The sequence below is a fragment of the Aulonocara stuartgranti genome (assembly GCF_965226115.1).
Source record: "Aulonocara stuartgranti genome assembly, chromosome: 3".
Classification (NCBI taxonomy): domain Eukaryota; kingdom Metazoa; phylum Chordata; class Actinopteri; order Cichliformes; family Cichlidae; genus Aulonocara; species Aulonocara stuartgranti.
In genome coordinates, this window is record NC_138941.1 from 31,809,758 (window position 1) to 31,821,462 (window position 11,705).

Consider the following 11,705-nt stretch of genomic DNA (forward strand, 5'->3'; position numbering starts at 1 on the left):
ACATTCTATGTGGGCTAAACTGTGCTGTCATCGCAGAGACTTTTTGGTTTTCTTTAAAATATTAAGTATATGGAATAAATAACCCCGGTACAAATGAGTGTATTAAACTGTATACTGTAAATGGCTTAAAAAGTCTTCTCTCCCTACAGATAAAATCAACATCGTTCATCACACGGCAAGTAAGTCTTTAAAAACTTATCTCAGCGCGCGCAGAGGAAATCTGTGTTTGCATGCCTTTGTAGTTTCTCGAGCTCCAGTCGCAGTGCTGGGAAATTAATCCTCCGGGAAGTGTTATTAAATCAAATCCCCAGTGCCTTGTGTTTTGATCTAGTGAGTTTCACCAGCGCTAAATGAGAGTCCTTTATTTTCTTTTACCGAATGATTCTCTGTTCAGCAGTGCATATTGGATAATTTCTCCCCCAGGTGTTGCGGTGAATGGAAGTCAAAGAGGAAACCAACCAGCAGAGTCTGATTTTTACAGCAAGCCGCTTAAAGCACAGCAGGTACGTTTACCTCACTTGCAGTAGGACAGTTTGGCTCAGCTGCATTAATATATCATTTAATCACATCTGTTGATTATTCTGCTTGAAACAAAAAAAATACTGTACACTGACGTCCCAGTAAGCAAATATAATAATGCAGCAATTCACCAAATTCTTTTGCAGACGGCTTTTTTCCGAAAATCCGAAAAACGGTGAATGCAAGTCCTATATCGATTGTGAGTATGAAATCCACTTCTTTGATTATTTAAGCCAGAATCATATTTTCTGTTTGGCTCCAAAGACACTATTAATATTCTGTTCAATTATGACTTTTAGCTGCTGTGATCTGTTGTAATACATAAACACGTTTGTTTCTTTGTTTTCTCTTTCAGAGAAATAAGAAGTAAAAAGGATGTTACACAGTCCACATCCAGCTTAACCCTCCTCTTATAGGATAACTTGTATCAGTGCATTAGTTTGAATAATTATATGTAATATACAATACAATGAAAGGTTTTTAGCATCATATAGTTTTGCTTTGTGAAAACTTAGATGTTAGTATTCCTGTAATTTTGTAGATTAAACTGCTTCTAACAGTTTTTTTGTTACTGAATTTGCAGCAATTCGCTCACAATTGTAAATGTTTAAACTAAACCACAATTTTAATAATTAGTGAGGAAATTATGTGTTTCTCATTTTTATGAGCTTCTTCTCTAGAGAAAGGCAGCGCTCACGCCAGCAAGTCTCGGCCTGTAAAACCTCCAAATGTTTCCCTCTAGAGGGCGTCATATCTCTAGATATGGCTATCGCACCCACAGTCTGAAGACATCTGTAAGTACAGATGCACCTGTGACCTCCTATTGACTGGGTGGCAAGCTTTGGAAAAATGTATCCATACATGTTGATGTATGTAATCAGAAGATGAGCACATCAATTAATTACGTCTTGCTGTGGCTGCAAACACGAAGCATGTGTTCGATCTTCGCGTCAGCCAAGAAATGTCAATATGAATCTGAAGGAAAGAAAATGAAAGCTGTAAGCCGGCTTACTGCGAAGAGCAGAAATATTAGTCATGTTAGGGTAAAAGAAGGCTTGATGTTGCCGGGAAAATCATTTTGTTTAGCTGCCACAATGCAGCCATCTCTGTGTTTTACAAATTTAATAAATACCCTCTTAGAACGGCGCTTTTAAATCACGTCAATCACATTTGTGAACAGCAAATATTTACGGTACATAGTTGTCAAAAATCTAAATTTGCTGTGATTTACACACCCATTCAGGAACTGGCACATATGAGCACACTCTTTCTCACACTCACAGACACCAGTTTGTTGGTATAGCCCTGCCTGTGCTTGAATGAATGAATAAGATCTGCATGGGGAATTCAGTGAATGCATGGCTAAATCCAAGCTCAGTCTTGAAACCCAGGCAGAGGCTGAGCTGTGTGCCAACAAAGCAGCTGGGTACACGCCGGGCACATTTTTCTGTTCAATCATGCTCTTTGTGAATAATATGTATTAATGCCGTCTCTACTTAGACCTGCCAGTTAGCCTTTGGAGATGATCCGGCTTCGGGACCCCATGGCATTCGAGGCATATGTTTGCCTGTCACCTGCTGCGTTTATTTCAGTCCGTGCATCGGGCACGGCCATCGAGAGAGGCCTCAAATCATTGTGTATGCAAATTTCTGAGCGCCACCACATGGAATAATTCCCTAGTCAGAGAGACAAGGAGATAGGGAACTTCAGTGTCATGCGTTGCCCACACAAAGCATGCTTCTGTATGTGGGCAGCAATACATCAAACACACGATCAAAGACTGACAAACCCTGTACTCTGCATCCACTTTGAAAAAAGAAATTCTTGTGATGTTTCTGAAACATAAATCTACACACACACTTCCTACATTGATCGTATATGTTATTTAACTGACCGAAATGACACTTTCTGTATTTCTCTATTCTGTAACTTTGTTTCTTTTTGGTCACAAAAGTGGTCACACTTCATACAATTGTGAGTTGGAGGTTTGTTTTTTTTTTACCAAATGTGTATTTTACTATAAACATTTGAAATCTCTAAAACATTTAATTGCATAAATGTATATGTATGAACATGACTTCCAAAGAGCTATACTACTGTGCTGTGCAAATTTTAGTAAAAGTATAGACATTTAAACAATAAATCCACAATACATGTAAAATGGCCTCCAAAGTTTTTGCTAGTACATTGTCTACTTTTTGCAGAAGTTTTTGGGAATTTCCATAAATAGTAAAATTCAATGCATTGTTAAAAAAAATCCATAAATATACAATAAAAATCTAATTACATTTCAAATAGTACTAAATAGTAATGCACTTTATTTTGTTTTTTTTAGGATATATTTTCAAGCACTCTATGTATAAATCATAGACTAGGCTAAATAAAAGATACTATAGCATCGCACATTGCTTTGTAAAGTCTGATTTAAAAACTCAAATTTAACACAATGGCAAACTTGCCAGAAGTGACCATGTTTAGAAAAGATGGTGTAAAGTTTTCCACTAATGCTAGCAAGTTTGGCTAGCAAGGCTAAGTAGCTCAGTAAAATACTAGAGCTCCACTTACCAAAAATAGAGTATGGACTTTTTGAATGGGCCGTGCCACATGGCAAACCATGCTATTTGTTAGCTAACTCCATTAAAAAAGGTCCAGAAGGCACCAGCACCACAAAAACTGTAAAGAGGTCCAGTTCAGTAACTAGCAGAGTAATTAGCAAACAGTTAGCAGCTTCCACTTGCTATATAATGCCTAACAGTAAGCCTAAATTTAATTATTAACTATAAAAAGAAATCACCTAGCTGTCATTAAGAGGAAAATTAAAAACAGAGATTAAAACTCTTTTTTTCACCTGTGAATATCTTTACTGCCATAAAGTCAGGAGGCTATGGGTGAGAGGAACATTTTGGCTCGTTCTAAGGAAAATATCCCGCTTTGTAGTTGCTCCATGCTCCATGACTGAGTTGCTAATTGTCTGCCTCCCAGTTGCTGCTGGGCCTTTTGCATATCTGAGCATTTTTTCAAAAGAGCTAAAACAGTAAACTGAGCACAACACCACAGAGTTTAGTGACATTCAAATGCCCCATGCAAATTGTCTGCTCAAATAGGTGGGCAGGAAGTTGTAGAACCTGGTTCTTCCGGACGTTTCTTCATGTTGAAAGGAAATTTTTCTTTCCCAATGTCACCACATGCCTGCTCAGAGGGGGTTGTCTGTGTTTTCTCTGTATTACCGTAGGATCTTTACCTTACAATATTGAGTGTCTTGAGGTGACTGTTGTTGTGACTCAGTGCTAAGTCAAACTGAATTTAATTTAATATGAAACTTTGTAGACAGAATACAGTTTTATGGATTCACTATTATGCAACATGAACTTTAATTAGATTTCCTCTCTATCCTTATTCCAGGACTAGACTTGGTTAGATAGTGGAGAGACAGGATTATACAGTCAATGCATCAATAATATTATTATGACATATCTTTTTACTGGCCTTTACCAACTGAAACAGAAAAAGCCAAGCTGTCGCCACAGTCATCTACTGAATCCTGCATCCCTGTAGCACCACCGATTTTGGGACAACACTGGGATAACTTATCAGGGATAACTAGTCTTCTGAAGGATCATGCATAAACACAACCATTCAGAACCTTTCCAACATTGGCATGCACGCAACACTCTCTCTCTCACACACACACACACATGCAGGGAGACAAAAACACACACAAACACCTCCCCTCCTTGCCCAGTCCCCTCTCCAGCCCCGAGATTAGGGCAGAGGATTGTGCACAGCTGCTCACCAACATCCCCGATAAAAATCAGGCAATTTCACAGTCAGTGGCATTCTTTCATCCCCTAATCCACAAACCGCATATAGTTATAGATGAACCTCACTGTGATGAGAACAAGCTGCTCAGAGCTGACCTCAACAGTAAATGTAGACAGCATTGATTATAAAGAAAAAGCTGAGCAGCTAGAGTGTATGGCACAGGAGCAAAAACAAAGCGTCCAATCCAGGAGTTCATGCTGACTTTCTTTTTTTAGCTTCCAGTTAGATGAGTTTGTGTCGCGGGCCAGCTGCCATCACTCTTGTGAGCACGTGTTACTGCTAATAAAGAAGAACATTAATAATAAAACAATGTTTTTAAAGCGTAACAGTTTCTGAGCTCCTTCTTCTTCACAGGTCGGATTGGTTGAACTTTGGATATTCATCACCATTACTTCTTTCAACTGAATTCCCATTAACGCTTATACAAACAGCCCACTTCCACTAATCGCATTAACAGAGGAAGCCATCACTTGCAGACCTTATTTAATCTTATTCATTGTCAATGCATGCCACCATTCCTCATATTTTTCCCTTTCCGTCGCTCCTTAAGTCATTCAGTTCGCCCATTTTGTCTGACCTCCAACCTCCACTTGCAGATGAATTCTTCACCCAAGTTCAAACAGGGGACAAAAAGGTACTTCACAGGGGGAAAGGAGGAGGAAAAAAGAAGTATGAATCAAAAGGCACGGAAATGGAATTCACTGTACAAACGTCGGGGGAATTTCAATGTCCGCCGAGGCACAGTAGAGCTCTGTTCAGTCCTCGCAGGCTGTGGGGGGAAAAGAGCAGCAGCCACAGCAGGGTACATCTATTCTGACAAGTCCTTACAAACACTGAAAAGCCTGAGCAAGGTCTATTTGTTTAAGAGGCATTAGGCCCAGCTGAAGGATAGTGAAGCATTAAGGCAATAACAGGATAATTTTAGGGTTTTGCTTTTCGTAGATTTACTTGACAGAAATCAAATTAAATGTTTCCTCTTTATTGTTTGTGCATTTAGAGCTCAGGAAACTTGATTACAGACTGTTTATTTAAGGAAAAATCATCATTTGGTTTCTACCTCAGCCCCTCCACAAATATGCTGAATTCAAAACTACACCCCTAGGGATCAAACAGTCAAACAGCAGGAAATAATCGGAATTTATTAGTTTTATCTTACTGATTATGAATCTCTGCGCTCTAAAATGTGATGAAAGTTAAATTTTTATCATTTAAATGTACCAGAATAAATCACTGGACTGTAATAAAATGATGATTTGGAGGTAGATTCTGCATGAATTGTGTCCATGGTAGACAGACTTGCTGTGCAGAGAACTGGTGTTTTGTTTGCTTTTTTTCCCTCCATGATGCCATCTGTGCAAATTCCACATGTATAATTCTTTTAAAAGAATGCAGATGCTGGAAAAGTGAAGCCTAAAGAGGAGTGCCTTGAACCTGCATTCTTTCTGATTGCCAACCGGTGGCAAAAAGAAGTCGCTATTGTCTAGGCCATAAAAAACAGCCCCTGTTTCCCTTGATCTTTGACCTCAGTAGGTTCCTCATAAATTTATGCTGTAAAATATCAATTCCAAGTCTCATTTAATCCAACTAGATGCTTATTTTGCAAATTACAGTCTTCAATTGTCACGGTCTGCAGAGACAGGCCGTGCGGTGGTGTGTGTGATGGACCCAGGTGCATACACAAGTGAGTAGACGGGGGTGGACTTAACAGAAAGCGAGCCTTTATTATGGCTGAAGACAAAGTGCACAAACAAAGCAGGGATGGCGTGACTAGACTATAACTAAACTGGGAAAACTAATACTGCGACAAACTAAGAAAACTCAGACTATGATGATCACTGCAAGGACTGACCGTGAAAACATGGAGGTGAGAACACAGACGACGCGACACAGACTACATGAAACACAGAGACTAAATACACAAGAGGGATGATCAGGGGAAGTGGCCACACATGGGAACACAGCTGACACAGATAAACATAACAAGACATGGCAGGAGTAAACAACACTGACGGGAGACTGTCAAAGTAAAACAGGAAGTACACAGAGGTGCAAACAGGAGGAGAGAGAGAGCACGGGCATAGTGGGCTGGGGAAACATGGAATGAAACACGAGGGGAGATGAGGGCTCACAGATACATAGAGGGGCACACAGGGGAGAAGAGTCACAAGGGGAAGTCAAATAAGGAACAACATAACAGGACAACTCAGGAAACATGACCTAAATAAGGAACGAAATACAAAAACACAAGGAACTGAGAATACTGGGCCCGCATGGCCCAGGACCATGACATCAATAGCTCCTCGGTCAGACGTGCCTCTGGCTTGACGACGGCGATAGTGAAAACAGCTCGAGGCTTCACAACTGTAACCTTATTTAATGGCTTTGGATTTATTTTTGGTCTCATTCATTTATGTTGTATATTGAGATGAGCAATATTAATTTATGGTTTTGCATAATTGAGTTTATTGAGTAATGAATTCATTTTTAATTACACCACTTTATATTTGTATGTTTCCCTTATAAAAGATTATTTCAGTGCCTAACTTTTAACGTTTGCGACAGACTGTTACACCCTCTGAGTAACACTGGGTTTGGTGCACGCTGTTGACAATACACACACACTTAAATGCATGTATGTATATTTAAGACATGACAGTGAATGACTAGAAGCTCTACTTTTTTAACACCGGGTGTGCCTGTAAAGGATTTACAGGAAGTAACTGAAGGTTGCTGGCACTGGGTTATTTAGGGCTTACCTTAAGTCAGGTTAGCTTAAGTAGATTTCTCAGCACCAGCAGCCGGCCTAAATAGTACCTAATACAGAGATTCTTGTTAAGATTTGCTGCTTGCGACCAGTCCCAAAAAGGTAAACTAAGCTAAAGGCAGGTGTTGGCTCAGTTAAAGGAAAAAAAAAAGGAAAAAGATCCCCTCCCTTCATGCCTTCTTGCACCTGGGCCTCTGATTTAATTTAAAAGCCCCACCCACTAGAAGCCAGCAAATTTTACAACCTTTCCTCTTTCCTTTCACATCTTTCTGAAGGAATATATCATCCATTGCAACAGTATGTGTAATGTGTTTCAGCAGATGTTTGTAGGGAACTACTAAATACTTATATTTTTAAAGATTTAACGATCATTTCTTGCTATTTTTACATGCCGCAAAAGGCTCAAAATACAGAACGGGCCTATTTTGCTTCAATATTTACTCAGAGTGCAGGCAAATAATTACTCACACTCGCAATCTGCATGTTGTACTGTCAGCTGTTATCGCTTCATGTATCAGAAGATTAAACTCCTAATAAAATATTTCTCTCCGTAATGCAGTGGCGGCATCACAGGTGTCACTCGCTCTCTTCAGTCGCACTCCGGGCCCTTAAATATCAGACGGAGAAGCTGCAGCGCTTTCAGATTACCCTCTTTCTATCTCCTCTTTAATGATGGAGGAAGAACAGCTACATCCTGATTGATGTTTGTGAAGGCCAGCAGCACCAGGAATGATCCTTTCCCCTCTCCCCGGAGCCAGCCTCAGCCTGGCATCTGTTAAAGGGCACAGGTACACCATCCTGTGCCCTTGTCCCACCCCCACCTATTTGATCCAGGGCCAAGACTGACCCCACAGAGCCTGCCAAGGACCCCCGTTCTGCGGGCCCCGGGCACCAGACTTAGGGGCCCACACTGACTCTTGCTTTTTTGAGGCTTTGGGAAGATTAATAGGCCTCCTCCATAGAGCGCCTTTGTGAGGCAGCGCCCAGGCGTGTTCAAGCTGTTGGGTTTGCAGGAGACGAAAGGAGCAGCGGCTAATTCCTCTGCAGGTCAGTTTGTCTGTAGCTACTCTGCATTTTCAATGACTCGGAAAGGTCACTTCCGCACCGGCTAAGCTGGCGCAGGAGTCTCATAAACAACACCAACTTGAGAAGTATAGAAAACGCTGCTGAGGGTTTCTGTGCAGAGAAAACGGCAGGTTTTTTTTTTTTTATCTGTTTCTATCTGTGCTGTGATCTTGACCCAAAGCCCCATTTTGCATGTATCACTGGATGATCCTGGAGCCACAGCTGAACAACCAAACACCTCCCCCCGCAATGCTGTTTACCGCCAGTTTAGTTTGGATTATGGATTAATGGTGAAATGAATGACAACAAACATGCAAATATACATATCGTATTTGCACAGCCGTTTTCAGACGGGGGTTGCCAATCATAAACAAATACGTGGGTCACCACTGAGTGTTGCGGGCAGCGCTGCAGCTTTGTCTTTTTAATACAAACTCGAACGCAGACAGTTTTAGTCAGGAAGGTTTTTCTCCTCACGTATTCCCTCACACCTGCTGCAAATACCAAAACCTAAGCCAAGAATTTCCTTGAATGCACTTTGAACTTTGAATTTAAAACCAAGAGAAAATGTTTTTTTCTCCTCTCCCAAACTAAAAGTTTTCGGATTTTATGCAAAGGCTTTTGGCCTGAAACCATTTTAATGATTTTTCTTCTCACTTGGTTGCAGGTGACGGCCTTTGATTCTCGTCGTGTCACGCCTCCAATAGTGCAGCCACCAATGACAGCCTCTTTCACCCTCTCCCTCTCCCACTCACACATACAGACACACACATACATATACTTCAGGCTTGCTCCAGGTGCCAGAGTGTGAAGGGATCAGCCAATCCCAGGACTCGTCTGAAGCTGGATGGTGGCCATCGTGTTATTAAAAGCTACGGGTGAGCTTTGCTGCTCGGCTTTCCTCTGCACTCCAAACAAATTTATAAAAAAACAAAATAATTTTTTTTTTTAAAAAGCTAACTTTTGAAACAAAACAGTGCTGGTAGTGGGGAGGGAGAAAAAATTGAGTTTTCTATTTAATAAACCAAAGCACTGAATCACTCTTTCCATCCATTTACACGAGCTGATAAGGAATCAATTTATGGGTCATCATTGCATGATTGATGTCTCCATCTCGCTGCTCTTTGTGTCCAGTGATAACTTTCAGTCATATTATTTCCATAAACATCATTATCACATAGAGCCGTACTATCTGCTCACTCAGGACTACTGGGAAAGCTGAAGTGCCTTTGATGAGATGAGATCACATTTTAGAGGGAGCTGTCTTCTCTTTGCCTGTAGCCAAAAGCAGCCTAATTGTGTTTTGTCCCATATGTGAATTATTATTAACGCCGATTCATTTACTACACTTCCTTTGCCAATTTCCTAAATTAAAAAAATACCATGTTGAGATTTACAGCACACCCCCCCTATTTTCAGCTCCGGCTTCCAGCATCACCATGGCAACTTCCAATCAGCGAGGATGGTGGAGCCTGCCGGCCGTGTGTTTGGCGCGAGGCTCTGAGAGGCGCAGGTGGAGCACATATGGAACAATGGCCTAGCTAAAAAAAAAGAAAGAAACACCCTGCCCGCCTGTATGTGCCAGCAGTGCCCATTTTAATCCCACCGTTACCTTCTAGTGCTCTCTGATGGAGACGTTCGGCTGCAATCACAGCCTCAGACTGCTGCTGGGCCCATGCCAGACTTCACTTGACAAAGCCAGACCTGGTGTGCTTTTATAAAACAATGTCTCTAAAAGTCGTGAATTCAACATCTCTCCATCATTTCCTGTCCTCGCTGTTATTTACTGGAACATCAGTGACCTTGGCTGATCTTCAAGCCAAAATTTCCCATCCATTTGCTGCATTTTTATTAGCTTACCTCCACCTGAAAGCAGGTTTTACTGTATGTTGTATACATTGACGGCCATATTGAGCATTAATGACTTTTGTGCCTCATATGGCTTGTAATGTTATGGAAATCACTAGCATGTGCAGTAAATAAATCAATCATCCAAGGGGCCTTATCTATCATTGCACATTTAAGCAGTCAGCTCCTATGTAGGTTAATTAAAGCACAATGGCCGAGGAGAGGACCTGGCACCCGTCCTGCTTATGTTTAAGCCTTCTCTAGGCCCGCTGGGCTGGAGCTTTCTACAGCCAGATGAAATTTGCCCATTTTATCCTCCCCCATCCCCAGCTGAATACATAAATCATCTGTAAGGGCCTCGGCTTCGACCCTAAATTCCATGAACAATGGTGTTTGTCCGCAAATACCACATATAATTGTTGGATACTCTTCAAAGCAGAAATCTTGTTTTTTTTGCACTTATCTGAGGGCATATAGTACAGATTTTTGTGAGTCACTTCATCTGGTTTTGGAACAAATCAATTAAGATGTTGTGCTATATCCAGCAAGGATATTGGGTGAAGGGTTCTACTACTGATTCGCTTTTATGTTTGGTCTGAGCACTGAGATAAGAATGAATGGCATCTGTGATTAGAGTGAGGCTGGGTGAGTAAAAGATATGTCAAAGTTCAAACTAAGGTATATTTTAGATCAAAACGTCTTAATTCTAAATCAGACCTCTGTCAGCCGAATAGTATGCCAGTTTACAAAGTAATGCTTGAATACTTTCCATTATATTAATATGCACAGGCCTACTCAGTGGGAAACATTAGTTTAGCCCAGGGCTCTAGTATTTATTGTGCCTATATAAAAATGTCCCTGTGAAATCATTTAGCAGACAGCTAGTAGCTAGCACTGCATGTACCGAAAACCTACGTGCCAGCTGCCATGCTCCTAATATGCATAACTTAAAGTCTTAATTCAGTTTAAAGGAGTCTTTCAACATTTTTGTCCTTGCACCATGTAAAACAGTCTGGCAATGCTTTCCCAGAGATGAGCAGTTTATTTAAAGTGTTCTACAGGATGTGCAAAAGTCAAACCAAAAACTCCCCAAATCTATTGTGGCCCTGAAGGGTCAAAAGCACCACTGCTTAAGGAAATACCCAGAAAAAGAAAAACACAAAATACAACAGAAGTTGAATAAAACACAACAGAGATAGAAAATAACAAAATGTCATAAAACACAAAGGTAGAAAAAGATGCAGGTAATATGTGATTTAATCTCATGAGTCATATGATTTTATATATATATGTTAGCCAGTAGCCGTTAGCTGTTAGCTTGTCACTGTTAGCTTGTCACTGTTAGCTTGTCACAGCTGTTTCATTGTGTTAATGTCTCCACAAAAATACTTCTGTTTTTTTGTGTGTTTCTTATGTGTTTTACTGAACTTCAATTGTAACTCAATAACTTGCTAATCTACACAGCTAAATAGCTCCCAATAAGACAAATACTCTTGACTAGTGATTCCGTGATCCAGACAAGAAAAAACTCACACAAAAGAAAACATTCCTACTGAAAGAAAAACCCTCGTCTTGATGTAACCCAGTCATATCGACCATGAAATCACCAGCACTATAAAAGTCAGGAGATGTGGAGGAGCCTCCTTCCCAAACACTTTACCTCCACTACGGCTCAGAACAAAGAAAC

General features: G+C 40.6%; 1 protein-coding gene across 2 annotated transcripts in view; it reads left to right on the forward strand.

Annotated features, from left to right (window-relative positions):
- Positions 1–2,649, forward strand: part of LOC309703264 (B-cell scaffold protein with ankyrin repeats-like) — a gene marked incomplete at its 5' end in the record, with an annotated part of 42,335 nt that extends 39,686 nt beyond the window's left edge. For both annotated transcript variants that reach the window (XM_082528004.1, XM_082528003.1), the window contains 4 exons: positions 150–179; positions 424–503; positions 666–718; positions 875–2,649. In XM_082528004.1, the coding sequence (XP_082384130.1) occupies positions 150–179; positions 424–503; positions 666–698 (143 nt within the window). In that variant the 3' untranslated portion in view covers positions 699–718; positions 875–2,649. The remainder of the gene's footprint in view (positions 1–149; positions 180–423; positions 504–665; positions 719–874) is intronic.
- Between the last annotated feature and the right edge of the window lie 9,056 nt (positions 2,650–11,705).